The 27,191-nt window shown below is 44.5% G+C and overlaps 2 protein-coding genes across 3 annotated transcripts in view; both read left to right on the top strand.

The window, feature by feature from the left end:
• The window catches only part of LOC134436928 (tetratricopeptide repeat protein 28-like), a 420,849-nt gene extending 408,599 nt beyond the window's left edge, over positions 1-12,250 (top strand). Inside the window, exons 29-33 of one of the 2 annotated variants that reach the window (XM_063186277.1) lie at positions 1,274-1,297; positions 3,863-3,992; positions 7,535-7,642; positions 8,158-8,323; positions 9,779-12,250. In XM_063186277.1, the coding sequence (XP_063042347.1) occupies positions 1,274-1,297; positions 3,863-3,992; positions 7,535-7,642; positions 8,158-8,323; positions 9,779-11,354 (2,004 nt within the window). In that variant the 3' untranslated portion in view covers positions 11,355-12,250. The remainder of the gene's footprint in view (positions 1-1,273; positions 1,298-3,862; positions 3,993-7,534; positions 7,643-8,157; positions 8,324-9,778) is intronic. The other variant, XM_063186278.1, reaches the window with a different exon arrangement.
• Positions 12,251-14,236: 1,986 nt separating this feature from the next.
• LOC134436929 (phosphatidylinositol transfer protein beta isoform) overlaps positions 14,237-27,191 on the top strand; it is a 44,473-nt gene continuing 31,518 nt past the window's right edge. Inside the window, exons 1-2 of the mRNA XM_063186279.1 lie at positions 14,237-14,274; positions 22,602-22,632. Coding sequence (XP_063042349.1) covers positions 14,255-14,274; positions 22,602-22,632 — 51 coding nt within the window. The 5' untranslated portion in view covers positions 14,237-14,254. The remainder of the gene's footprint in view (positions 14,275-22,601; positions 22,633-27,191) is intronic.

Genomic DNA, 27,191 nt, shown 5'->3' on the forward strand with positions numbered 1-27,191 from the left:
ATATGAGCAATTCTAATGGGGGCAGCGTTTGTTTACATTTTCAAAAAATGAAACATAGGCCAACTCCAAATATTTTCCCAAAAGGTACTGCTGTTTGCTAGTTGTCTGCTGATGTTTTATAACCTTTTGGATGTTTTTGGGAATAAATAAAAATGTTTTTTTTGAAATGTAAACAAAGAGCTGCCCCCATTACAATGACCAGGATCTCGGAAACGGCAGAAGAAGAAGAAAAAAAAATCTCAGGCGCTGACAAGTCCAGGGTAGTGTGAGCATTACAACTGCATGTTGAAATTGACCAAACTGTCCCTTTAAGGCCCCTTACAGGTTGCACGGCGTCAGGAGTAGTTATCCGTTTAAAACGCGACAAACAATGCCCGCTTCAGTGATGTCCATCATGAGAGGTGAATGGACTGAGATGTTCTGGTACTGAGGACCGCGGCAGTGCATCTCATTTGTCGTGGTCAGTCTCAATCACCACACACATCTATTATGGGACCCAGCTGTCTTGGTTTGTCGCCTGACCGCAGAAGAACAGAGGAGCTCTGTGGACATCCTTGAGCTTGAAAGCTGGTCACATAAGACCCCGAAGCAATGTTATATAAGTGTCATTGACTCATTTAAAGCTGCTTGTTTTGGTTGGCTGCCAAAGTTCACACCAAGTTCTGTTAGAAAGACAGACAAGCATTATGTGATTTTTTTTTAAATAGGCCTATTGTTATTTGCTGTGTAACAAATTGCTTCCAATTCTGTCACTTCAGACAGTCTCAAAGCTCTTTAATAGGCCAGTCAGCCAGCATGGGCTAAGTGGTGACATGTGGTCCCTCGTCATTAGTAAACAAACAAATAGAACATCAGCTAAGTAAATATACTTCAACGGTACATTACACTAACACTTTCATTCAAGGCGACTTGCAAAATGAGGACGTAACCAAACAATCAGACGTCTAAATTTGCACACAATTCCAGTGTTGTTTACATGCTGTCAACTGTGCTTCATGTCACGTGTGTGCTTGTAACAGCCAGTGAATGCGCTATTGTGTGTACTGTAGCTTCTGTTTAGCTGAGTCATGTTGTCCCTATAGCTCTGTCTCATTGGCCCGAAGATGCATGGCCTAACCTGGAAATGCTGCTGTGCTTTTCTCACTCTGGTCTCTCTATCTCTCCCTCCTTCCCTTCCTCTCTTCTCTTCCTCCCTCCCTCCCTCCCTCCCTCTTCCCCCTTTTTCTCCTCTGCTGCCTCTTCTTCTCACATCCCGCCTCTGCCCGGATTGAAGGCTGTTAAAAATATGGTGGGAATGGTAAGTGTGTCCAAGTAACTCACCCTAAATGTCCTTTGCCTCCACGCATTCTTCCATGTTTACCTCATCATCACTGCTTGAAAGCAACCCAACTAACAGAACTAAAGCAATAAAGCACTTTAACAACTTTTACACACTTTAATGACCTCTCAACAAGCCATGCTACATACTTGGCAGCTGTGTAAAACGAAATCTCAGTCAGATGTCAAATAGTGATAAACATGTGACACCCCACTTATCTAGGATGATGCTGAAAATAACACAGAAAGCGTTAGACCCTCTAGATGGAATGAACAAAATGATTCCTGCTAATTATTTTTCATTTCATAAATTCCTGAATGTTCCATTGCGTTATGTATTTTATGTAGTTGGGAATGTTAAAATGTAAGCACTGTGGAAATAGTTACGGAAAGTCAGACTTTAGATAAAGAATCTGTAATATACTTCCTCTTATAGGCTTACTGGATCTTCAAAATCGTTTTCTTAGTTTTATTTAGAAATGGTACCATAGCAGTCCATTAAATTCCTTTGCCTTGTCATGATTAGATCACACACAAGTTCAACTCAGGTCACACAGAATGCTGCAGACCGAACCCTGGATATGAACACATGGGCGGAAACTGTAAACACATAAGACCCCCCCCCCCCCCCCCCAACACACACGCACACACACACACACACATACACACACTCTCGCCCGTGACTCCCATAAAGGCATCTCTGTTTGCAGCCATGCGGCACTAAGCCCATTACAAACAGCAGCTCAGTAATCTGCGGGGGTCCTACCACTCTGTGGGTCTTTACTGGGGATCCCAGCCCTCGGGCTATAATCTAAAACACATGTGGCTCCACACATGCAACTGCAACAGAGGTCCACGCCACCAAGGGCTGGTCTGGGTATGTAAAAAACACTCGGTCCGGGCATTTTTTTTTTCTTAACCCTTTGAGGAGTAAGGAATTTCTAGAGGTTCTTCTAGAATTTTACTGGAACACTCTACAGCTCCTATAGACGTCTGTGTTAAAAATCTCGCAAAGACATTATGACATCATAATGAGAACTCAAAATTTGGGCAAAATTCTAATCACATATTTGTGATGGTACTCCTCAAAGGGTGCCCCCTCACACAAGCAATTTTTTAAATTCTATATCCTCCTTGAGTCTGTCCAATATCTATACTGAAGATCGACCAATGCTGCCCTACATAGCCAAAGTGCAGTAACATCAATATTGAAACGGAAAAAAACACCTTCAAAGCCTTGGTATTAGGTTGAATACGGTATTGTAGTTGCTGAGAATTCGACATAGCAATATCTCTAAAATGAGACATGTGGACCATAATGCTTTGACACAAGATAAAGGTGCAAAGACCATTTTCAATTTTTTGTCAAATTGTCGCAAATTAAATTTGGTCAAAAATTGTAGTTACTGCACTTTGCCTCTGAAGGGCAGAATGGGCCGCCCCCTCAAGAGTGTGGGCCAGTCAATTAGAAAAAACAAACAAACAAACAAACAACAGCATCACCTCCAATGCACTATTGGACCACCGGGAAAATACCTTGTATGCCAGATTACCAGTCCAGGCATGGAGGCTGTGGACACAGAGAGGTCCAGAGAAGGAAGGCTCAGGCTCAGGCTACCTCACGCGTGGGGATTGGATTGAATTGAGGAGGGGGCAAAGCGACTGGTTTAGTTAGCCGATTTGCTGGAGTAGCTAGGCTTTGAGGATGTTATCACCGTGGAGTTGGACCCTGTAAGGATATTATCACTGCAGAGGATGAATGGGCTCAGCTTTGCTGAGAAGGAACCAGGAGGTTCTATGGCTAGTTACAGTGAATGTGTTGACCTCTTAACCCCTTAGCGCAGCACTATGGCTCTCTGTAATGTCACAGCAATGTTGTTATGATGTAGTTAAGCATGTTCAGCAAGTGAATAGGGTCGCCGGCGACCCCTGCTGCAGTAAGAGGCTACATCTGCGTACCGTTAGTGTTTCATCTCCATGAGCATTTAGAAACGGATGGATTGTGCAATAACATCACAGTTATACAATCACTAGTTTTCAAGCCTTTAGATCCAAAACCAGCACTCTACATTACAGACCATTCCCATACTACAGTATGCGTGGAACATCTCACTCTATACTTCTCCATTTGATTGATAGACCATAATATACACTTGCCCCAATCAATCTGTCTCGGATTTGATCCATTTGTTTAACCCATTAAGACAGGGCATTATACATTTTCTGTTACCAGAATGGCAATGACCAAGCCATAGTGCATAACCAAGGCCTTGTGTTATAACGAAGGCCCTGCGTTATGTCATAGTAGTGTAGTACTTTGGTAGTTAACTTTTCAATGTCTATTACAGCAGTCCACTGGTACATGGCGTGCAATGTGGGAGTCTAAAAAGGTCATTCTACCATGCTGCTAACTCTTTCCGTCCTTTTGTGTCTGAAGGAGGCAAAGAGTTAGCAACATGGTGGAGAGCCATATCTGTTTTAGAATTTCAATTCAACATGCTGCTAACTCTTTGGCCTCCTTTTTTGTGTGTGTGTCCTCCTCCAGCTCCACCAGGTACTGGTTCAGCTCCAGTCGAGTGAGAAGGAGCAGGACTTCTCCCTGCTCCCCATCCAGGTCTCCATCTCTGTGCAGCTGTGGAGGCTGCCCGGCTGCCATGAATTTCTGGCCGCGCTTGGTGAGTGGTACTGTCACAACCATTATCAGGCCTGTCACAACCAGGGGGGTAGACTACAGTAAGAAGCTGGAGCTCGTTCCATGAAAATATCTTTGCTAACCACTTTGCAACTTAGTAGGTTGCCAATGGAAAATTGCATTGCGTGCAACCAAGTAATTATGCTGTCGGGAAACGTACCCCTGCAGTAAACCAGGTTAAGTTAGCATTGTGGCAGAGGTAAATCATCCAAGAGGAGCCTAAGAGGAGTCCTCATTTTCTCAACTAAATGATGCCTGCAGGTATATCTAGCAGGTTTACCACTTCCTGTAGGTTAACTAAGCCTGGTTTATCACTTAACCACGTCCTTAATATACCTACCAGGCAAGCAAACTAGGCAATTGCCAAGGGCCCCTCCCTGCTAATGACTGGTTATGTACGGATGTTGCGAGTTGAATGTGCCTGCATTGATGCTGCAAGCATGTTGCACGGTACTTGTATTCAAATGACTTTGTGAGTGTGGCAGTACCTCCATAAATTCAATGACTGAAAATTGCAATGATACTGCTCTAAAAATCTCCCTTGAGCGACCCATCCACAATAGTTTGAAGAGGGAAATAGGCCCCAAGTCCTTGTTTTCCAAGGACCCCCAAATACCTTGCATTGGCCCTGAGTGTTATGACATTATATCCACCCAAAGCCTTAGAAGCCAGTCAGCAAGCCAGCCGGCTAGCCTGGGCCAATATGTGTGAATTATGAATTATGAATGCGCAAATATCGAGCCAGATACTGTGAGAGCATTATATTCAGGGAAGCGGAACAGGAGGAGACAAAGGGGTCAGTTGTCCCAGGCCCAGAGACATTGTATTTATCGAGTGCAGGGACCCTCTCAGATGCCTATGACTTGGGCCAGCCAAAGCAGTCAATGGTCCTTATTACATCCAAACAAAGCCCTGCAAGCCAGCCAGTCAGCCTGGCCCAATATGCATGAATTATGACTGAGTACACAGGTAGTGAGCCAGATACTGTTCAAGAACAACGCTTGAATTGTCATGTTTGTTGTTGTCGACGTTGTCAATCAAAGTTGGCCGTAAATCGCAAACATGTTTGTCAATCGGCTGACAGACTGTGAAGAACACGTAATTGTTCTCTAAAGCTAACTCAAGTCGAAGCTGGCGGGAATCAAAATGTCACAAACAAGCTGAGATGGATAAACTGGATCGAGGAAATGAATGTCCTGCCATATACTGTATCTCTCCTGCTTGGCTGCTCAATACAGGTGCCTTCGCTAATTTGGCCGCAGAGCTGGGGCAAGGCATAGGCAGATACGGCAACTGCCCAGGGCACTGAATATCTTGGGGGCACCAGAAATGCCGAAAAGTTCCACAGAATTAGAACATCAAGCGAAATAATGCATTACATTTTACATCGACAATGAATCATGAGTACTACATCAGCTGTGTTCGATCGGATGTACAATACAACACTATGTTTACAGATGCCAATTTCTGAAATGCACAAAAAGGAAAAGGGCTGCTTACTTAGGGCATCAAATTGACTACAACCGGCTCTGTTTGGCTGATTCGGAGTTCAGTGAATGGACTGGAACAAATGCGTGACCACTTCCTTAACCTGAGATGCAGGGATGGTGACAGAAGTGGTCAAAGGGTAAGCCTGTCACGATATACGATAAGTCAATAAATCGGACGATAACTTTTTACAAGAACGATCACTTTTCTGGCCCCGATAAGTTATTTGCGTGATGTTTTGTTTTCCCTCTCTCCCTTTCTCTACCGTAGCCGTAAGACTACTGATGGCGCGTTATAGGCCAACGCAGCGCAATGACGCTTAAATGTTGGTGTAATTTTAAGTTTCAGTGCAGTTCTGGTTGGAAAAAAGTGCATTGATCTGGCTACTTGCGTCTTTGAAATAGAACGCTGGTGTTCCCGCGCGTCGCTTATAAGCCTCGACAAAGAATCAGCGCTAGAGACTAGGAGCGCAATATTCTTCCAGTCTCAGTCAGCGCATCTGCAACGTTCCTCAGAGAGGGGAATGAACAGCTCCAACACGGAGGCAAATGTTCATTTTGAAACATGCGCAGCAACCCAATATCCACGACGAAGACGTGTTTGTGCAAACATGAAAAGTGGTGCCGTCGCGACAAACTTGCTCTGAGGCTGTTATTTTAAACCTCGCCGAGTTTCCACTATTAGGCCTATTTCAATGCGCCTCCTACCCCGACGTTCGTTGTCTGTTCTTTTTGTGATTTTCGCTATATTTCTTGTTTATTTAGACCTAACAATATGAGTAGGCAGTCCGCAAGCAAATCATGAAGATAAGATTTGTGGATTTAAATCTGTCACACCAGGAGAATGTGAACGGTTGAGCGCGCTACAGGGGAAACAGAGGCATGGCGACTCATAACTCATAAGAATCAATGTATGGGCGTTCATAAAGGACTTTAAAGTGCGCAGAATTGCAACTTGTTCCAGTCGAGGGTATCGGAGGGAGGGAGAGAGAGGGAGAGAGGGAGAGAGAGAGAGAGAGAGAGAGAGAGAGAGAGAGAGAGAGAGAGAGAGAGAGAGAGAGAGAGAGAGAGAGAGAGAGAGAGAGAGAGAGCTGGAACTTGTGCATCTGTTCATGCTCTTTTGCTTTTTGCTGATGTTGAAATGCCTTTAACAGGGCTGATTTGGGTTTTCACCGACAATTAGCTAGTAACAACGTGCATTTGTTTGAAATAAGCTGTCTAAGTAATAATTTGTGAATTAACAATACCCCACCAGTAGGTTATTTTACATCACACCATGGATAGGCCTATAAGCCATTCAGTGTGCTTGAGAAAGATAAATAACAGAAAATGTTAAAGAAAGACTATATAACTTACCTTAATAATAAATACAAAAAAGCCTATTTAGAGCCTATTGTGCTCCATGAGGATGTATTTAAAAACATATATATATATATATCCCCCGCAGTGATGCTTTAAAAATGTGAAGGGGTGTGGTCACATTTTTATTGCATTTTTACGTCATTATATTGTTTGACACATTTCTTCTTGGAGCAGGCGTCAATCTTAATTATTTAAACCTCTGAGTCTGCTGGCCCAAATGTTACATTCAATGTTTCAAGAAGGAGGCCGCACCTTGCATAGCAGTGTTTTTATTGCACATTATATTGTTTGAAAATGGCGAGAGAGACAATATTATCGATTATCGCAATAATTTCTTGTTATCGTTATCGTCTGGCAAAAATTGTTATCGTGACAGGCCTATCATAGGGGTCAATTTTCCTGGGCCCAGGGAAATAGGGGACCCAAAATTGTATTTTCATTGCATTGCTGCACTGCATCACATCCTTTCAAATTACTTTTATTTGTCCTGGGCTCAGCAAAAGCTATCAGCTGCCCTGTATTGATGTTTACCTCAAAAAGCAAGTTCAGATTTTACTCTGCAACACTGCTTATTTTTGTTATTCACTATGGTCTTTAGCATGCTTTGGCACTTCTCTATTGAAATAGCTCTGTTCTTTCTTACTGACTTATCTCATTACCGTCACCTTTTCTTTAGGATTTGACCTTTGTGAGGTGGGCCAAGAGGAGGTTATCCTGAAAACTGGCAAACAGGCCAACCGACGCACCATGCACTTTGCCCTGCAATCCCTGTTGGCACTGTTTGGTAAGAAACACCAGATCATCTTGTTTTAAAGACTGAATAACAGAAAGAACTGATTAAGTAACAAGTGCAACTGAGGTGATGCTGTTAAATGTAGATTTTACAGGCTTTACTGTGACCTTTTCCTTTCCATTTATGTGTACCTATTTCTGACTGAAAAAGCCTTAAAAGCATTGCTAAGTACTTTTCTGTCCCGTGCTGTTTCCCATCCCATCTCCCTTGCCCCATGTGCCATCCCATGTCATTCTCCCATTCCGTCTCTCATCTTCCATCCCCTATCTCCCATTTTCAATTTCCCATCTCCCATCTTCCATCTCCCATGTCTCCTATCCCATCGTGTCCTATATCTTATTTCCCTACATCCCATCTCTCCTCTCCCATCTCATCTCCTACCTCCTATCCCATTGTCCATCCTCCATTTCCCACCCACCATATCTCCTCTTCCTTCTCCCCCTCATCTCCCATCTCCCATCCTCTTACATCTTCCTCTTCTCCTCCTCCTCCTCATCACCAAACAGACTCGACAGAGCTCCCCAAGCGCCTTAGCCTGGACAGCTCCTCGTCGCTGGAGTCCCTGGCGTCAGCCCAGTCAGTCTCCAACCCCTTACCCCTAGGCTACCCCACCCTGCCCTTCTCTCCCACCTGCCCCGACAGCATGGCCTCCGACGCCATCTCCGTCTACAGGTAAAAGGGCATTTTTTTCATTTTCAGTTTCAACTTAATAATGGCCATGTATATTTAAAACATCAATGTGACCATTTCATGCATTGTACCAGAGTTAGCCTCAGGCTAATTGGAATCCGCTGTCCCTGGCAGGACATAAAACATCAAAACATATGAATATACACATACACTAAATACAATAAACAAATCACTCACACCAGTGTCAATCAATTTCAAGTGTCAATCTCCTCACCCATGTTGCCCTGTTGTTGGAGTGTTCCAAGAACTGGGCTCAGTGATACATCGATGAAGTTAAAGGATAACTAAAGCCAATTTCAACATGCAGGTGTAATGCTCACATTACCCTGGACTTGTCAGAGTTTTCTTTTCTTCAGCCTTTTCCTAGATCCTGGTCATTGTAATGGGGGCAGGTGTTTGTTTACATTTCAAAAGATGCTTTTATTTATTCCCAAAAACATCCAAAAGGTTATGCAACATCAGCAGACAACTAGCAAACAGCCTTTTGGGAAAATATTTGGAGTAGGCCTATGTTATTTTTTTTAAAAGTAAACAAAAGCTGCCCCCATGAGAATAGCTCATATCTCGGAAAGGGCTGAGCCGAAAAATGCAGCATCACCGGGTACTGACAAGTCAAGGGTAGTGTGAGCAATACAACTAGAGACCGACCGATATGGGTTTTCTTAGGCCGATGCCGATACCGATATTTAGCGGTCAGGGTCAGCCGATGGCCGATGTGACCTGCCAATTTTTTGGGCCGATTTTTAGGGCCGATATGCTATCGTATTATACTTAATTGGCATGCTAAAAAATGATTTGTTAATGAAAAAAATTAATTGCATCCTCTTTATGTTAAAATTTCACATAGATTGTCCGTTTCTATATTTTAGAGCGAAACATTACGCTGGTGGTCTTCAACATTAATCATTCCAAGTAGATAGCTGCGCGCAGATGTGCCTGATCGACGCGGCCAAATCGACGCGGCCAAATAAGAAAATCGTCCGATGCCGATTTATTAAAAAATAGCTTCATCGGTTCATCGGTCGGTCTGTAAATACAACAGCATATTGAAATTGGCAGGTGTGCTCTTTTACCCTCAAGGGAGTGGTAAATCATCTAATAGAAGAGCATAGAGTCCTCATTTTTAACTAAATGACACCTGTGGGCTATCTACCACTATCATACCACTAGCTTACCACTTCCTCTAGGTTTATGATTTAAAAGCATGTTCTAAATACATCCACCAGGGGCTTTTCTGGGCTATCATTATTTTTATTACTTTGGCATTTTATTTCCATATTTTATGTAATTTTCTGACTTCCTGTTATTCCTTGATATCTCTGTAACCTTTGATCCTCCTACCTGACACAGCTGATACTTTTGACTGTTTTTTTCCACATTGAATTTCATGTTTTGTATGAATTGTGCAATAAAAAAACATTATCTTTATCATTACAGCTTGAGCTCCATCGCCTCGTCCATGAGCTTTGCCTCCAAATCCGAGAGCGATTTCCTGAGCCATCGAGGAGGCCGCGGCTTCGGTGGCCCGCTGTCCGCCCACAAACACCCGCACAACGTCTCTCGAAGCCGCTCATCTCCCCAGGGGAACGTGGTGGCCGGCGGAGCCGGAGGCCGAGGGGACGACGAGGAGTACGAGGGCTTCTCCATCATCAGCAGTGAGCCCTTGGGCAGCCACTGTGACTCCCTCCCTCTCCCGCCAGGCCATGGGCAGAGGCACCGGATGCTGCGAGGCAGAGGGTCGGGAGCGGGTTCGGGATCAGGACTGGGATTAGGATTGGGAGTGGGCGGCATGCCAGGGCCGGGGTACACGGCGGCGTCCATCTCGTCCAAGGGCAGCGTGAGCACCCCCACCTCGCCCTTGAAGGCCAGCCTGGTACCCAGCCCCAACTCGCCCTTCCAGAAGGTGGCCAAGGCCAACAACTCGGGCGACGTGGGTGGCGAGTCTGACCACTCCAGCACCGAGACAGACAGCACGGTGAAGTCGCAGGAAGACAAGGCTGGAGGTGGAGGAGGAACGTCTCTGGATCCTCAGGAGCTCGCCCAGAAGATCATGGAGGAGACCCAGAGTCACCTGCGGGCGGTGGGGAGTCTCCAGCGGGGCATGGCGGAGGGCATGGCGGCCCCCGTCTCCAGCTCCACGCCCACCAAAGGCGCCACTACGCCGCCGTCGTCCAGCATGACCTTCCGGTCGTCGGAGACCAGCGCCTTCAGCCGCCCGAGCAGTCGCGCCAGCCTGCGGGAGCGCCCCAAACCGCCGTCCCGCTCGTCGTCGCTACAGAAGATCAGCTCCGGGTACAGCAGTCCTGCCAACTCTGACTCCTCGCTAAAAGAAACCAGCCACCCGTCGCCGACCATGGCGCTGGACAGCCTGGCGCAGTTCAAGCTCAAGTACCCCAGCTCCCCATACAGCCCCCACATCTCCTCCCGCTCGCCCCTCAACATTTCCCCTAGCTCGGGCCACCAGTCGCCGTCCGGGAGCGCCCCGTCGCCGGCCCTCTCCTACTCCTCCACTGGGTCCACGTCCAGCCACGTGGATGCGCCTGACCTGGACCGCCTGCGGAGGACGGTGCTCGACGACAAGGTCCAGGCGGTCCACAACCTGAAGACCTTTTGGGCCAACGCGGCCGCACAGCCACCACACCACTCGGGTCCCATGCGGGCGGTAAGGGGAATACCCGGCACGGGCAGCGGCACGGCGGGCAGGAAAGACGTGCTAGGTCTGCTGAACCTCTCGCCACGGCGGTGCTCACCAGGTGATGGGCAGGACAGTGTTGAGCTCTCCAAGCTCGGGAGCATGGGGACTCTGGTGGATAGAAGCATTGCAGGTGGTAGGCCTGCCAATGGGCATAACGGCACTGACCCCCACAAAACTGCCCCCTCGCCCTCACCCTCACCCTCACCCTCGCCCATATCCACCCGCAGTAGCCCCGGGGGCCGCCAGATCAGGCTGCCCTCCAGCAACGGGTACAAGTTCCTGTCCCCCGGCAGGTTCTTCCCATCCTCCAAATGTTGAGACAGTTTTGTCACTTTTGACATGATGTGATAGTTGTATGCCACTCATTTTGTTGTGACGGTTTATTAATGAAATGAAAGGATGGAGAAATCAGAGAGGAGGACTTGAGGATTTAAAAACAGGAGGCCTTATGCTGGCCCCCCAAAAATGACTTGATTTGCCACAGATGATGTAGTAGAGGAGGAAACAGAATGCAGCCAATGAGTGGGAAGATCTCCAGAATGCAGCCAATGAGAGAGCAGATCTCCAGACTGATTATTTGCCAAGGCAGTGTTGTCCTCGTGCCCTCAGTAACCACTGTAAAGAAGAATAAAAAATCAAACATAAACAAAACCAGAAGACCCAATACTGTGCGTGCAGGAACATTTACTGTTTTTTGTGGGCCAAAATCATGACAGCTCAGACTGGTCTAATTTCCTTTATTTTTATTTTAATATATAATTATTATTGTTATTATTATTGTTGATGTTGTTTGTTATTGTTATTATTATTAATATTATAATTATTTTGTTTTGTAAATTAAACCAAGTGTTTCACAATCAGTATTATACATTTTGATATTATTAAACAGACAAAACAAAACAAAACAAAACAAAAAAAAGAGAACTGCACCATATGGTTATGGTTGAGATGGTTGAAAAAAAAAAGATTTCATATTTTTTAATTGAAATGAAAACATTTGGGCATTTGGGCCTGATCTCTTTGTGAATTGAATGTCTACTCCACTCCACAGCATGGATCTTCTTGCTCTACTCTTCAATGTTAAATAAGTACCATGTATGGGTTGTTTTTAGCTCACCGCCTTTTTTGAACAAAAAAAGAGAGAGAGAAAGCAGACATGGAAAAAACAAGACATACCTTTGTCCTTTACCAGTAAAATGTTTCAATTAAAAAGGTGTGGTTTGTGTCAGCTTGGATTTCTTTTGCATGCCTTCCTAGTTTCCAAAATGTTATATTTCTTTGCATTTCTTATGATCTTGTATAACAGTTTCAGTATCAAAATTTGCTTTGCCCGTTCACAAAAGTAACTATTTTGCACCACTATCAATATCAATCATTACAGTTGGCTTTAAGTATAAAATTATAGGTACATGAATGGAGTAGGCCTGCCTGTAACGGAGGCCAACTAGCAGAGGGAGGTGTGGAACATTAATAAACCTCCCTCCCGAAGCCTCAATACAGTGCGGTAGCGTTGGGCTATTGGACCGGCTCTTTAGCTCAGTGGTCTCGTCGTACTGGGGCTCATATTCCCGAACCGATGTAGTGGACGAGGTGGGGGGTTCACGGTCTCTGGGGGGACGAACCATGCGGGAACACCTCCGTAACGTACCACCCTCCATATTCATGCGCCACACCAAATAAATGCCTTCATTGGTCTAGCCTCGCACCATAGGGGATAATCAGTCTTGGGTAGATATTAGGACGTTAGAATTGTTTTCCAAAGTCTGCCAGTTTGAATCCCGACCTGCCAGATTGGTGGGGAGAGTAATTAAATAGTGCTCTACCCATTCTCCTCCATGACTGAGCATGGTACCATCCCCATGCACTGCATTGGGGGCTACCCCCTTGCACGGGTGAGGCATAAATGCAATTTCGTTGTGTGCTGTTTAGTGCTGTGTGTCACAATGACAATGGAGTTTGCAGGTGGGCATTCCCTTCGCTTTTCATATATCACCTGGCCATCATCGCTGGGTCATGAATCTAGCCCGGCTCGGTCTTGTAATTACAATGCTCTGTGTAGTTTTGACTGTGTAACGAGTAAATGGGTTGATGAGCACAGTGATACTGTGTTTGAAATCCAACCGCTGGGCACTGCCGTGGCCTAACTGTAGGGCACTGGGTTACTTCGCTGGCAACCTCGATTGCGACCCAGTTCATTTGCTGATCCTTCCCCCAGTCTCTCTCTCCCCACTCATTTTCTCTCCTCCAATATCCTGTGAAAAATAAAGGAGGAAAAAAGTCTGGAAACAAAAAAGAAATCCAATCGCTGGTTTCACTAATTAGCCCATGATGCGAACTCAGACTAAAGCCTACATTTCATGTGTACAGTAGGCTAGTTTGGCCTGCCAGGGGTTTATTCTGAGTTAAATTGGCTAAATTAAGCCCATAGGCCTTTATTTCACAATATACAATATAGTTAGTAGGCCTATAATCAAAGCCCATATAAGGTCTCAGATGTGTGTGTGTGTGTGTGTGTGTGTGTGTGTGTGTGTGTGTGTGTGTGTGTGTGTGTGTGTGTGTGTGTGTGTGTGTGCGTGTGCGTGCGTGCGTGTGTATGTACGTTACCTGTAGTGTGTGTGTGTCTATGAGCTGGCAGAGATGTTGTGGTGTGTGTTTGTGTGTGTGTGTGTGTGTGTGTGTGTGTGTGTGTGTGTGTGTGTGTGTGTGTGTGTGTGTGTGTGTGTGTGTGTGTGTGTGTGTGTGTGTGTGTGTGTGTGTGTGTGTGTGTGGCTATTTTGGGCAACAGCAGCCACATACTACTTCTAATTAATTTCCAAATGCCCGTGCTCTCCCTCATCACTGTTACATAAACTCAGATGGCTGGCAGCTAATCTGGGAAAGAATTCCTAGAATTCTGAGTTCTCTTACTGAGCAGATAGACTACCCTGGACGATGAGATAGGCCTGCAAGTTTCCCATAGGCCTGGGCTGCTTTCAAACCTTATGTTGGTCCACAGAGGTCTCTATACCGTCTCCACTGCATATGTTTCAGTTTTGATTAAGTGAAATGAATAAAACTACACCAATTTACACTACTTGACGTCACGTTATCCGTAAGCATGGCACGATAGCCATTCGTGGTGTAGCCAATCATACACAGCAAGGGGCGGATTGGGGGGACTTGTTGATAAGTATACATGACGTCAGCACTATTGCGCAGCCGCAGCCAAATAGGCGAAGATGGTGCTCATCAAGGAATAGTAAGTTTTTGCTTCTTCGTTTGAACTTTTTAGAACATTTTGAGTTTAATTTGACACATACAAATACTCCACGCATATCGACGATTTAAATGTAGTTGGGAAAAGTGTTTTCTCGCTTTGTGAGGGCTAACGTGGAGGTGAAGTGGAACTTCTCGGATCAGGATGTGGTTTGGGTGTATTCAACCGGTATTTTTCATGTCTGGCCTACCGGCATTGACAGAAGTTTACGCGTAACATTTTCAGTAAAACTTTCTGAAACTCAGTTACTTTGTGAGCTACATGTTTGGAACAGACTGTCGTTGTTCCTTCCATGGGGTAGTTTTGTAGCCAGAGCGTTGAAATAACACATGGTAGTGTTCCCCAGGAAAGTGACAGGCTAAAGGAGCTAGCTAACCAGCCAGGTGAAGTTCGGTCTGCTGCGTAAACGTGCAGTCAGCGTGATGTTCAAAAAGTTTTGAGCTAATGACTTGTAGTCTTAATTTACACTTTTTAACGACTAAGGGGTTCAGAATGACAACCGGACTATTCCAGAGGATGATTCTTTTAATCCGGTCCACTTTTGCTACGTTTGACAGTAGAGAGTGTGACAAAAGAAATGTTTTAGCTGTACTTGCAATCAGGAACTAGCCCGCACTCTGCTACATTAGGTCAGACAGGCTAGCAGCGAGCTAGCTGGATAGCCGAGCGAGTTATGAATGAATCATCGCTGCAGAATCAGAAATGTAAGCAGATTGCATGTCGGACGTTTCGAAGATCGAAACCTGTTTAATTGCTTACGTTCTGTGAACCGATAAGGTGAAAATTGTGTGTGTTCTAGCCCGGGCTATGTGTACAGTATGTAAAGTGCAATTATTATGCAATGGACTTCGTCCTGGTAGAAATGACAGGTGATTATGCAGGCACTTTCACTGGCCGAGATATTCTGATTGCCAGGTTGAGTAACCAAAATGTAAAAACTATAACAGTTTTGTGCAATCACCCCAAAAATAAGACTAATGAGTAGGCTATGCTTTTAAGTTATAATATTGAAAATTGACTGTGTAACCTGCAGCACGCATTCTTCAGTGCAAGCTACTACGGTGAAAACAAACAATAGTGGATCAATTTCACATAATTAGCAACGGAGCATGTAGGCTATACAAAGCTGATTCTTTATGGTAATGTTTTATTTAGTACATTAATTTGTAAACAACCAAATTACTTGCTCACACCCATAAGCATACTGTCTAGCAGTTTGTGTTCATAAAGTTGCCTGTAATGGAAAGTGCGCACATCCAGCAAAAAAAACATCAGCAGGTGCCAAATCAAAAAAATTGTCACATGTAGGAGCGGGAAAGGATCTGCACACTGCTTGCAAGAGTTAATTTATTAGGAGCAAGGTTTTGATCCTAGATCTTCGCCTGAAGAAGATCTATGATCGAAACGTTGCTCCTAATTAATTAAGTATTTTGCAAGCAGTGTGCAGATCCTTTCCCGCTCCTACACAAAGTTGCCTGTCCCATAACGTGTCCATAAAGTTTCCATATAGCTTCACATAACACTACACACAGAGAAGTACACACACTTCAATACTCTTGGGCTCGTGTTGAGGTTGCACTGAAAGCCTTCTGTAAGGTAGACCTGGCACACACACACACACACACACACACACACACACACACACACACACACACACACACACACACACACACACACACACACACACACACACAGAGAGAGACACGCACGCACACACACACACACTTTGGAATTTTGGATTTTTAGTTCAGTTCTGCTTCTACATTCTTTTTAAGTTAACGAGTCTCAAACGACTGTTACAGAGCTAAGCTGACATTTTAGCATTACACATTGCCATTGAGTCAGTTATGTTTTGATGCCCCACCCTTTCGAGTGATTAAAAGTGTGTGTGAGTGTGTTTGCGTTCGTGTGTGTGCGTGTGTCTGTGCGCCCTCGCTCAGCCGAGGTTGTAGCGCGTGCCCTTTGGAAACTTGTAATCTCCAATCAGTACGGCCAGGGGCAGGTGCACTAAGCAGCGGCAGAATTAGCAGTTTCATAATGCTGCTCACTTCTCTCAGTGCACGTGTGTGTGTGTGGCCAGCCATCCGAGGTTTCCTCCCACCTAGTGCTTTCATATGCTGAGGTTCCCCCACAGGCAACGTTGGCAGAGCAACTTTTTGGGGGCTTTTCCCCCACACTGTCTTTATCGCAAATGATTGATTGGAAATGAAAGCCCAACTGGGAATCTCTAACTCCCGTTGTCATTGTGACACAGCTCTCCACAGCACACAAGTGAACACTGCACACACACCGAAATGTCATGCCTCATCCGTGCAAGGGGGTAGATCACAATGGCGCCTGAAAGGGAGCAGTGCGACGGGAAGGTACCATGCTCAGGGTTCCTCAGGCATGGAGGAGGGTTGGGGAGACCTGGCGGGTCGGGAGTTGAATCGGCAACCTTTCGGGCTTCAAAATGCTGCTTACTTCTCTCTGTGTGTGTGTGTGTGTGTGTGTGTGTGTGTGTGTGTGTGTGTGTGTGTGTGTGTGTGTGTGTGTGTGTGTGTGTGTGTGTGTGTGTGTGTGTGTGTGTGTGTGTGTGTGTGTGTGTGTGTGTGTGTGTGTGTGTGTGTGTGTGTGTGTGTGTGTGTGTGTGTGTTAGGGATGCACCGATACACATTTTTTCACTTCCGATCCCGATATCTAAATTTGGATATCTGCAGATACCGATACTACTCCGATCCAATACCAAAAGCACATGTGTTTCAATTTGAGGTAGGCCCAAGCAGACTATTTGGTCAGAAAAGGGAGTCAGAAGAACAGGAAACCAATTAATAAGCAAAAAGTAACAAGTTAAAAAGTAACAATCCCATCCTGAAAACTAATATGCAAGTGTTATGATTTCAAATGAACATTGCACCCGACTCAATGTCTGTATCAGGGAAATTCTGATATTTTGGGAAAATTCCGATCTTTGAAATTTGTTGATATCTGAACCCGATACACCGATACCGATATCCCATTTTGTGTGTGTGTGTGTGTGTGTGTGTGTGTGTGTGTGTGTGTGTGTGTGTGTGTGTGGTTTCCTCTCAGCGCTTTATTGTTAGGTCATCCACATTCACAACAAATATGGTCCACCACCTAGACAACCTAGACCACTTTTAGGGCTCGTCATACCACAGCTTAGCCTTTCCAGACATGAAACTGACGTCTCTGATAGCGGCCAGCGCCCCATAACCTTGAGTAACAAACTTTGGAAACACTTGTTCTGTGTGTTTGAATAGAGGAACACTTTAACGTTTTGTTGTGCTGTAATTAGTTGCCCGAGCCAAGGATCTGAAGTCTAAATGACTTTAAACAAATTATCACTCTTTTTTTTTTACGATCGCATTTGCAAGTCAAATGTTGTCCAGGTTTCATGTGTAACGAGTAGCCCCCTGGGGGTTATTTCACTCAAGTTCTGTCTTGCTGTTGAATGCTGATGTTTAATAGGCATTGCGTGATTCTGAATTGGACTTGAAGGTTATAGAGAGCAACAGTGATTTTGATTAGGAGAAGGATATTTTAAAAAAGAAGGAAAAAAAACTACAGCCCGTCCCAGCAGTCTCTGAATGGGCATGCATGTGTAGCCAACTAGCCTAATTCCTTTGTGTTTTGAGCAAAGTAGTACCTTGCTTGCTCTTATCTTGTTGTAGGCCCAGCGGCCCAGGGAGTTGAAAGACTTTATCTTATCACCACACTTGGTTATTTCACAGACATACCTTTTCCAGTCGGAATTGTACTTTCGCCCCCTCCCAAGATATTTTCATGAGTTTGTTTTTCAATACAAGGCTGCTTTGCATATGACGCCTCACTGTCAAACATTGCTTCCGAAGATCAGCCAGTAAGAGTGGGTATGGACTATGGAGTAATGATGTCATGGGGTTTCCTGTGGCATTGCCACACCCTTTTTGTGGTGGCTGTCTCCCTAAAATGGTGTTTCTCAAACCTCATCAGCCCTGAGACCACTTTGTCAGGAGGGGGAGGGGGGGGCGACAAAACTCTTGGACCACTTCCTCATGCCTACAAGATTATTTTGAGCAGAATTTTCAGATAACGTTTTGAAAATGTAAATGGTATCTGTCTTATTGCAGTGTATGGATAAGTATAGATGTGTTTAGCCTTCTAATTGCATTACACATAAAAGTAATTGTAGCCTGTGCTAGTTTGTCTCGGAAACACTGACGGAATTATATTTTTCGGAATTTCTTTGCGGGCCTCCCCAGTGGTCGGAGCAGCAGTGGTCCCCAGCCCACACTTTGAGAACCACTGCCCTAATGGCTAGTGTGAGTGACCACATCTCTCTCTTCGGCTCATTCAACTCAGTGCAAGTCAAACTGTTTCCTCCCATCCTCTCCTGTTGTTTGTTGCCTCTTCCCGTGGTGTTACCTCGCCTCAGTGGAGAAAGGTGATAAGGTTTCCCCACAGTCAGTTTAGGCAGAACAACTTTTGGAGCTTTCTTGATCGCATGCTTGATTGCAAATGAAAGTGAAAGCCCAACTGGGAAACTCCAACTCCCATTGTCATTGTGACACAGCACTCCACAGCACACAAGTGAACACTGCACACAGTGCAGACTCCCCTGACCAACCTGGCGGGTCAGGAGTTGAACCGTTCAACCGTTGGGCTACAAGTCTGATGCCCAAACTACTTACCCATGACTGCCCTGAGAAGAGATAAGGATGACCTGAATTGTGCTTTTGCCAGATTTTTATACAACTTTGATTATCAGTGACGTCGAGCCTCGCGTCACCAGGCTGAAGGCCACATGGAAGGAAGGAAGGAAGGAAGGAAGGAAGGAAGGAAGGAAGGAAGGAAGGAAGGAAGGAAGGAAGGAAGGAAGGAAGGAAGGAAGGAAGGAAGGAAGGAAGGAAGGAAGGAAGGAAGGGAGGGAGGAAGGGAGGAATGAATGAGTTTGCCTTGCACCCCTAGTGTGACCACATCTCTCCACTCGTTCTCTGCTCAGCTCAGCAGTGTCTGCACTGGGGGAAGCTGACAGGGAGGAACAAGGAGGTCATTTGCCCCATGCACAGTGAGAGAGGGGCCCCAGAATTGGGTTCCAATTCCAATTGGCTGTGGGGACCCTTTAAGATGACTTTGTCCTGGGCCTGGCCAAAGCTGTCAGCGGCCCTGTAGTGTTCCCCAGTGTTGCCTCACCAGTGCCAGTCTGGTCAACTCCCCCTTCTCTAGAGGTCCTGACAGCTCTGAGAGACTGTAATACTAAGAAGTCATACTAAAAGGCCTCAGAATGGGAATGTATCGGCTAATGTTGCAGAGGGAGAGACAGAAATTGTGTCCCTTGTTTTGTTTTGACGTGTCACGTGTGTCCAGTATTGGACCAATATAAGCTTACATTTACATCGACATTTTGACAGCGTTTTCAATGAAATGTCTTGTGCTTTTTTTTTTTTACTAAAGCTTTAGCTAACTTGCATACCCTACTTTAAACACCTTTTAGGTTTTGATATTGTGTGGTGTGGTGTGCGAGGGACAATCCTCCGAACTTCAGTGCTGAGGTTGTGGTAGCGTCAAACAACAGTAGAAAACATTAATATCAGCCCCGTTGGCTATCTGACCCCTAGATGATCCCTCCAGTATTGTGTAAAAGTGCTCCGGTCGTCCTGAAGCAAGTACAGCTCCAGGCCTTTTTATTAGAATACCATGAAAAAGTTGATTTATTTCCATAATTCCATCAATAATGTTAAACTGTCATGGATTGTAGATTCATGGCCCAGTTTTTTAACTATTCCAATCATTAATTTTTTTCTTTTTATATACGTTGGCCTTCCAGCTCAAAAAACCCATGAATTGGGGAATTCGCATTATTAGAATATTGTTATAAAATCAAATTTTTCATCACAATTCGGGTCACATTAAATCAGTTGAAATTTGGTACTTTCTACATAACATGCAATGGTCAATACTTGGTTAGGACATTCTCTCTGTCTTCATAATGGCCATGATGCGTTTAACATTGAAGTCAATGGCAAAAACAGTGCATGGGAGTTATGGAAACCCAGATGTCCTTGATGCTTTGCTGTCAGCTGTTCTTGTTTGTTGACCTGGTGCCCCACACTTCACTCTTCAATATACCCTGTAGATTTCCATGCCACGTTTTGGCGCTAACTCACCAGTTTAATTCTAAATAACCAGAAATGAAACCCCATTGAAAATGAATGGGGTTTTATTTCTGTTGAGTTAGAATTAAACTGGTGAGTTAACACCAAAACGTGGCATGGAAATCTTCGGGTATATTGAAGAGTGAAGTGTGGGGCACCAGGTCAACAAACAAGAACAGCTGACAACAAAGCATCAAGGATTTCTGGGCTTCCATAACTCCCATGCACTGTTTTTGCCATTGACTTCAATGTTAAACGCATCATGGCCATTATGAAGACAGAGAATGTCCTAACCAAGTATTGACCATTGCATGTTATGTAGAAAGTACCAAATTTCAACTGATTTAATGTGACCCGAATTTTGATGAAGAAAAATTTGATTTTATAACAATATTCTAATAATGCGAATTCCCCAATTCATGGGTTTTTTGAGCTGGAAGGCCAACGTATATAAAAAGAAAAAAAATAATGATTGGAATAGTTAAAAAACTGGGCCATGAATCTACAATCCATGACAGTTTAACATTATTGATGGAATTATGGAAATAAATCAACTTTTTCATGGTATTCTAATAAAAAGGCCTGGAGCTGTATGTGGGCCTGGTCGGGCGCGGTTGCATGCACAATTTAAGGCACACATCAAGCATGTCCCTGGCCTTATGTTGCGCAACAATGACATTTGCTTCGATGGGTAACTCCAAAGTTATGCCCAGCTTCTCTCTCTCTCTCTCTCTCTCTCTCTCTCTCTCTCTCTCTCTCTCTCTCTCTCTCTCTCTCTCTCTCTCTCTCTCTCTTTCTCTCTCTTTCTCTCTCTCTCTCTCCACTTTAATTCATTGGGAAACTGTCTATTCTTTCTTCTTCTTGGCCAGAGGAATTGATAAAAGCAAACAACTTGTTGCTTACTGAATGTGGCCTGGGGTGCATTTCTCTGAACCATAGTTGAACTACGTTTGTTGTTTGCGATGCAAACCCAAGTTGCTAACTGCTAACAACTATGCTTTCAAGAAACGCACCACAGATTTGTTGTATCTCTCTCGTACTGCTCAGAGGCTTTTGAACTGAAAGATGCCCAGTGATGATGATAAACACATCTGAGAACTTCCTGTGTGTCTGTACTTGCCTGACCAAGCTGTGTCTGCAAGCTTGGTGTGTCAGCCAGGCTGATGCCGATGGACAACGCTGGTCTCCTTTCAGCAGTGGGATTGATTGACTCCACATGTCCAATGCCGAAATTGAAGATAACCACACTTTGGGTTGAGCACCCAGTCCTAGCATGTGTTTCTTTGGTAGCCTACCAGACAGTATGGCACATCACCAAGCATCCCATCAGTAGCCTGTTGTTAATGCCCAGGATGCCTCAAAACTCTGGGCCCCAAGTTAAATTGCCTAGTGGAAAAAAAAGGTGTGTGTGTGTGTGTGTGTGTGTGTGTGTGAGTGTGTGAGTGAAAAGGCGGGCTATGGAGAAGAAAGTCACATCTGCTGGAAAAGATTGTTTTGTGAGTGAGCCAGACTCCCAAGCTGTGCAGTGCCTAGGCGACCCTTTGCCAAACCACTGTTTCTTAAATTTACTGTTAAAATGCTACCGCTTAAAGACTGAGATGATCGTTCGCCAACACAGTCTAGGGCCTACACTCAGATATTCCTACAGATGATAGCGAGGCAGATGTATAGTTTATAATTGCAATACAAAATCTTAATCTTTTCAGGGTAAGTAGTAGTCAATTGTGTTTGTTGTCAACGTGGCGTTAATAACTGTTAAGTTCTTGGGGGAAACCCTGGTTTTAGCAGAACAATCAGGAATAAAATTGTATTAGGACGATGCTAAACATGCGCAAATAATGCATTTTTATTAAGCCTTAATAAACTTTGAAACACAGTGTTAATAACATGTGATCATAGAAAGCATAACCATGCCTGTTCATGAAGAACAGACCCCTGTAGGCTTTGTTGCATCTTCTTGAGTTGTTTTGTTTTTTTCGTCACAATATTTTTTTTTTCCATGTCATCATCTTGGCAAGAATAGACCCAGGGCTGAGCTGAAGTCAGCTCAGGAGAGGCCTAGAAGGGGGCTAGAACCAATTTCTGGAACATATTTTTGAAAACGTGAGTCACTGTTTGTTTTTAAAAGAAAACAAAACTAACAATCATTGTCTTCTTTCTCTTTTTTTCCTACAGCCGTGTTGTTTTGCCATGCACAGTTGAAGAGGTAAGTCAAATTTCTGATTTTTGTTTCTTACACACACACACACACACACACACACACACACACACACACACACACACACACACACACACACACACACACACACACACACACACACACACAGATTTACAAGCGGCTGCCTGGTTAGGAGGATGATGGTAGCAACTAAAAGGGTTCATGGCATGTTGTAAATACCCTGGAATGGTCTTGCCTCCACATTAATTGATTTATTTATTATTTATACAAAGACTTCTCTTTCTCTTCTCTTTCTCTTCTCTTTCTCTTCTCTTTCTCTTCTCTTTCTCTCCTCTCCTCTCCTCTCCTCTCCTCTCCTCTCTCTCTCTCTCTCTGAGCACCTTACAAGGAGCTGCTCACTGCTGACTGTGCTCTCCACTGTGCACAGACACAATAACCGCCGCATGCCCCTACCCTTGTCCGGCAAACACTCACATCCATGATGTTGTGTAAAGTTCATGTGAATCAGTCAAAAGACATTAAGTCATGAAAGACTGTGTCTGTGTGTGTGTGGCCTGCTGTGCCCGCAATGTTTACTCGTACATTATATGGTTCATCACATATGGTGTCAACTGCATCATTCTCTTTGCTACTATGTAATGCACCATATACAGAACAAGTAAACATCTTCGGTTCGGCCCATGTGGAAGTTTGTCTTCATAAGGGTTACAGCCGCGTGCGTGCATGGCCGTGTCTGAAATGTTTACTTTCTTACTATGTAGGCTTCGTTGATGATGTCATATGCATCATTTTATCTCGTACGTAGTGCACAATTCAGAGACCAAGTAAGCATCTTGGGTCCACTTTGACTTTTGTGTAGGTTTTGTAGTTCAGTTCGACTAGTGCATTGGTTGGTCTTGAGAAATGAATTTCAGTCTCGCCATTTAGTTTTTGCAGAGAGACACTTGTGAGAGCAGACACGTGAGGGGTGGAGAGAGAGCAGGCAGGGGGATGTAAGCTGTTACACAAGTGCCTGTGCTCCATCAAGGAGCAAGGAAAGGTCACTTCAGGTCATTCCTCTGCGCAAAGCAAAATGTGCAAACTCAAAGCAATAACATTAACCATTCACTGCATCACTATTATACACACTCGCGCGAACACACACACAGGCAGGCGCGCGCGCACACACACACACACACACACACACACACACACACACACACACACACACACACACACACACACACGCGCGTGCACACACGCACACACGCACACACACACACACACACACACACACACACACACACACTCCACTCAAATTCCTTTTCCTTCGCATAAATTATGGCTTTAGTTTGCAACAGAGCCAGCAATCTGGAATGGATGAAGCCTATACACCAGGTCACATCAACTCAGCCTAAAAGGACAACCCTTCTCTCATTGCACTCATGGACTTGCAAACAAACAAGTCAGACTTCATTGGTAATGTTTTTGTTTTTGTTGTTCTCTGATCGAGGCTGACCGGAGAAAATATATTTCAGCCGGTTGTCTAGAAAGCCTATTGCTTATTCTTTCCTGAGTGCCGTTTAAAGAGAGAGATGCTCTGACTCTTGAGTCTTTCTTTCTTTCTTTCCTTCTTTCTTTCTTTCCTTCTTTGTTTTGTTAGAGAGATGCTCTGACTAGCTATTTGTGGCGTTGTGTGTAAACTTGGCAAGCGCGGGCGCTGGGGTGAAACAAGGTGGATAAGATTCCTGTCCCTGGTGGGCTGTAACTTTGACAGTTTTGGTCATCTGTAGAAAATAACCGTGCTGAGTTAGATGGGAAATCGAGAATGAAAAGCTTTTCCCACCCCGTGTAAACCCTTTTTCACGTTTTTCAGTGTTGTGCTGCGTACATATTTAGAAACAATGGTGCGCTTGTTTTTAAATCCTTCAAGCCTCTTACATACCCCCTCCCCCCCAACATTCGCCAACACCCACTTGTTTACATAACTGTGTGAGGTCACACACACGATGCTAAGCCTTATGAATTATGACGATCGCTGCCTGTGTGTGAAGGAGAGAGGGAGAGAGAGAGATGAACTGGTAGCAGCAACAGACTTTTTAAGTTCAAGGTACACTACTGAGTTTGTATGTTTGGGTGCCATAGAGGTTTGGAGGTGAAATTCTCATCATAGATGTATTACTTTCATTATGTGTTATTATTCATTGAAGTCATCAGGTTTCTTTTGTTTCAGGCATGTGAATGCTTTCGACGATGTAACTTCTGTCTCCTCATTATGGTGACCCTCTGAAGTTACATCGTCGAAACATGGCAGGCGAAGGATAAAAACCGTTACATGTCTGAAACGAGAAGGCTAAGAAAAACTAGAAATTGTCATGTTCGAGACAGACCTAGGCCTACTCTGCAGAGAGATTGCTGATAAGACGTCACACAGTGCAGTTATACCCTGCACGCACGCACGCACATACACAGCGAGTTCAAAAAAGCAGTATGCCCCTTTTTAAGAAGTTTTGAATCATAATGGCCTACATTTTGGAAACAATGTATTTTAAGTGTAAGAATGAGTCGGGTTGTATGGGGAGACATACAACCATCAGAGTGTGGTTGTGCTGTGTGTTGTGAAAGAAAACACCTTCAAGTTCGAAGTCGAGAAACTACTGTACAGCCTCATTGGAGTTACTCTTTCAGTCTCAGCTACAGAAAAAGAATGGTCACCATCGGTTGCTCCCAATGTCGCGTGCGTGTGCGTGTGCGTGTGCGCCTTACTGCTGCACACACAGCTGAGTGCCCCATGAGACTTGCAGTGACTCATCAGTCCCGGCCTAGCCTACCCCAGCCCGGTTCACGTGGGCCTGCCGAAATCCAGATGGCACACGCATGCCAAAATAGCACAAGCACATTAAAAAGACAAGAGTTAGCAACGGCAATTGTGCGTGTGTACGCTGCGTTTGTTTTATGTGCACGTGTGAAAAGACAGGAGTTGGCAGTGACGGGCACAAACAACTGTTGAAGGGCCACAGCAGGATGGACTGTGTGCCAGAGACCTACATTGTGTGTGTGTGCGGCGCACACATGTTTGTTTGTTTATGTCTGTGTGTGTGCCTTTCTACACTCGTTTGAGCATGTGTGTACCTGTGTGTTTGTGTATGTTTGGTCTGTATTGGTTTGCGTGTGCGCACCTTTCTGTGTGTCAGTCAGCGTGCGTGTGCCCATCCACTTGTGTTTGTTGTCTGTCTGGGCTTGTGTTTGTGTGAGCAGCTCTCTGTCTTGAGGGATGTTGGCTCCTCAAGAGGGAAGTTGGATGACTGTGGAACCCTGACAAGCTGCAACTCGCTAGTCCGTTTTTCTCACTCTGTTTTTTGCAACCGTAGTCTTGTTCATCAAGCGCCATGTTAATTTTCATTCTCACCACCATGATCACACGCTATTTATTTCTTTTTATTTCTCAATTAATTTCTGTCCTCCTATTGGCATTTCATTTTAGCATTTCTTAAAAGATTCTAGTCCCTTTTTGTGGTTTATTTTTTGTTTTCTCAAAGGCCTCCTTCACGCCCCTCTCTGCTCCATGGGGTGGAAGTGAAAGCTAACTGCTTTCACGTTCAAATGTTTTAACAGTGGTCTTGCTCATGTGTGTTTTAATTTTACACAACAGGTCACCACCACCATAGGTTATTTTTTGCATTTCTTTACAACTGTTAGACCTACATTTTCGTTTATGTTTTGTTTCATTTCATCCCTTGTTCTCCTCTCCATGGGGTGGAAGTGAAACTGCTTCCGAGTCCAAACATATCCACTAGGTGGCAGCCTTTGACTGTTCGGTTTGTGTCTTAAAATCCTTCAGCATCCAAATTTGTGTTGCTCACTTGGTGTGTTCCGTCTAAATGCCCACCTGCACTTTGTAATGATGATATACTGGCTGGTTTCGTTGAGTGGAAATGTAAGTTTGACCGTTTCCATGCAGAGTCATAAATCACTGTTTACATCGCTTCACCGTAATTATGTGTTCATGATTAAGTTGTACTACAATATGTCTCTTAGCACTGGTTGTCCAAACAAGTAGTAGTCTTCCACCATGTCCATGTTGAAATTGTACACATTTCCACGCACTTCCTTTGGGCAACCATTTGGGATTATTGTGGGCCAAAGCTATAAAAAAAAAGCCATAAGAGCAAACCTGAGAATCCTTCAATGGAATTCAGTCGAGAGTCGACAGTGACTGGAAATGAGTGGGAGAGAGAGAGATGGCAAGGATTTGCAAAGGAATTGACCCGGGTTGCCGGCGTAATGGTGCAATGTCTTAGCTCATTGAGGCACCGCGCCCCTCGAGGCATGTGTGCGTGTGTGAGTCCTTACTTTTATTATTGAAACTGGTGGCCACCTCGACAACAAACTCCTACCACTTTTGACTAGGTCCCCTGAAAAGACTGATTGTTGATTTTGTGTTGTGATTGTAATTTCTAAACTTGCTTCATCAAAAAAATAATGTAATCAAAAAATAAAATAAAATAACAATACCGTTCATAAACTACACATAACACTTACACTGATGATAATCACATGTCTCTGATAGGCTAACCGCCCTTCCACCACCACCACCATGACTTTTT

The sequence above is a fragment of the Engraulis encrasicolus genome, chromosome 21, assembly GCF_034702125.1.
Source record: "Engraulis encrasicolus isolate BLACKSEA-1 chromosome 21, IST_EnEncr_1.0, whole genome shotgun sequence".
NCBI classification, from domain to species: Eukaryota; Metazoa; Chordata; class Actinopteri; order Clupeiformes; family Engraulidae; genus Engraulis; species Engraulis encrasicolus.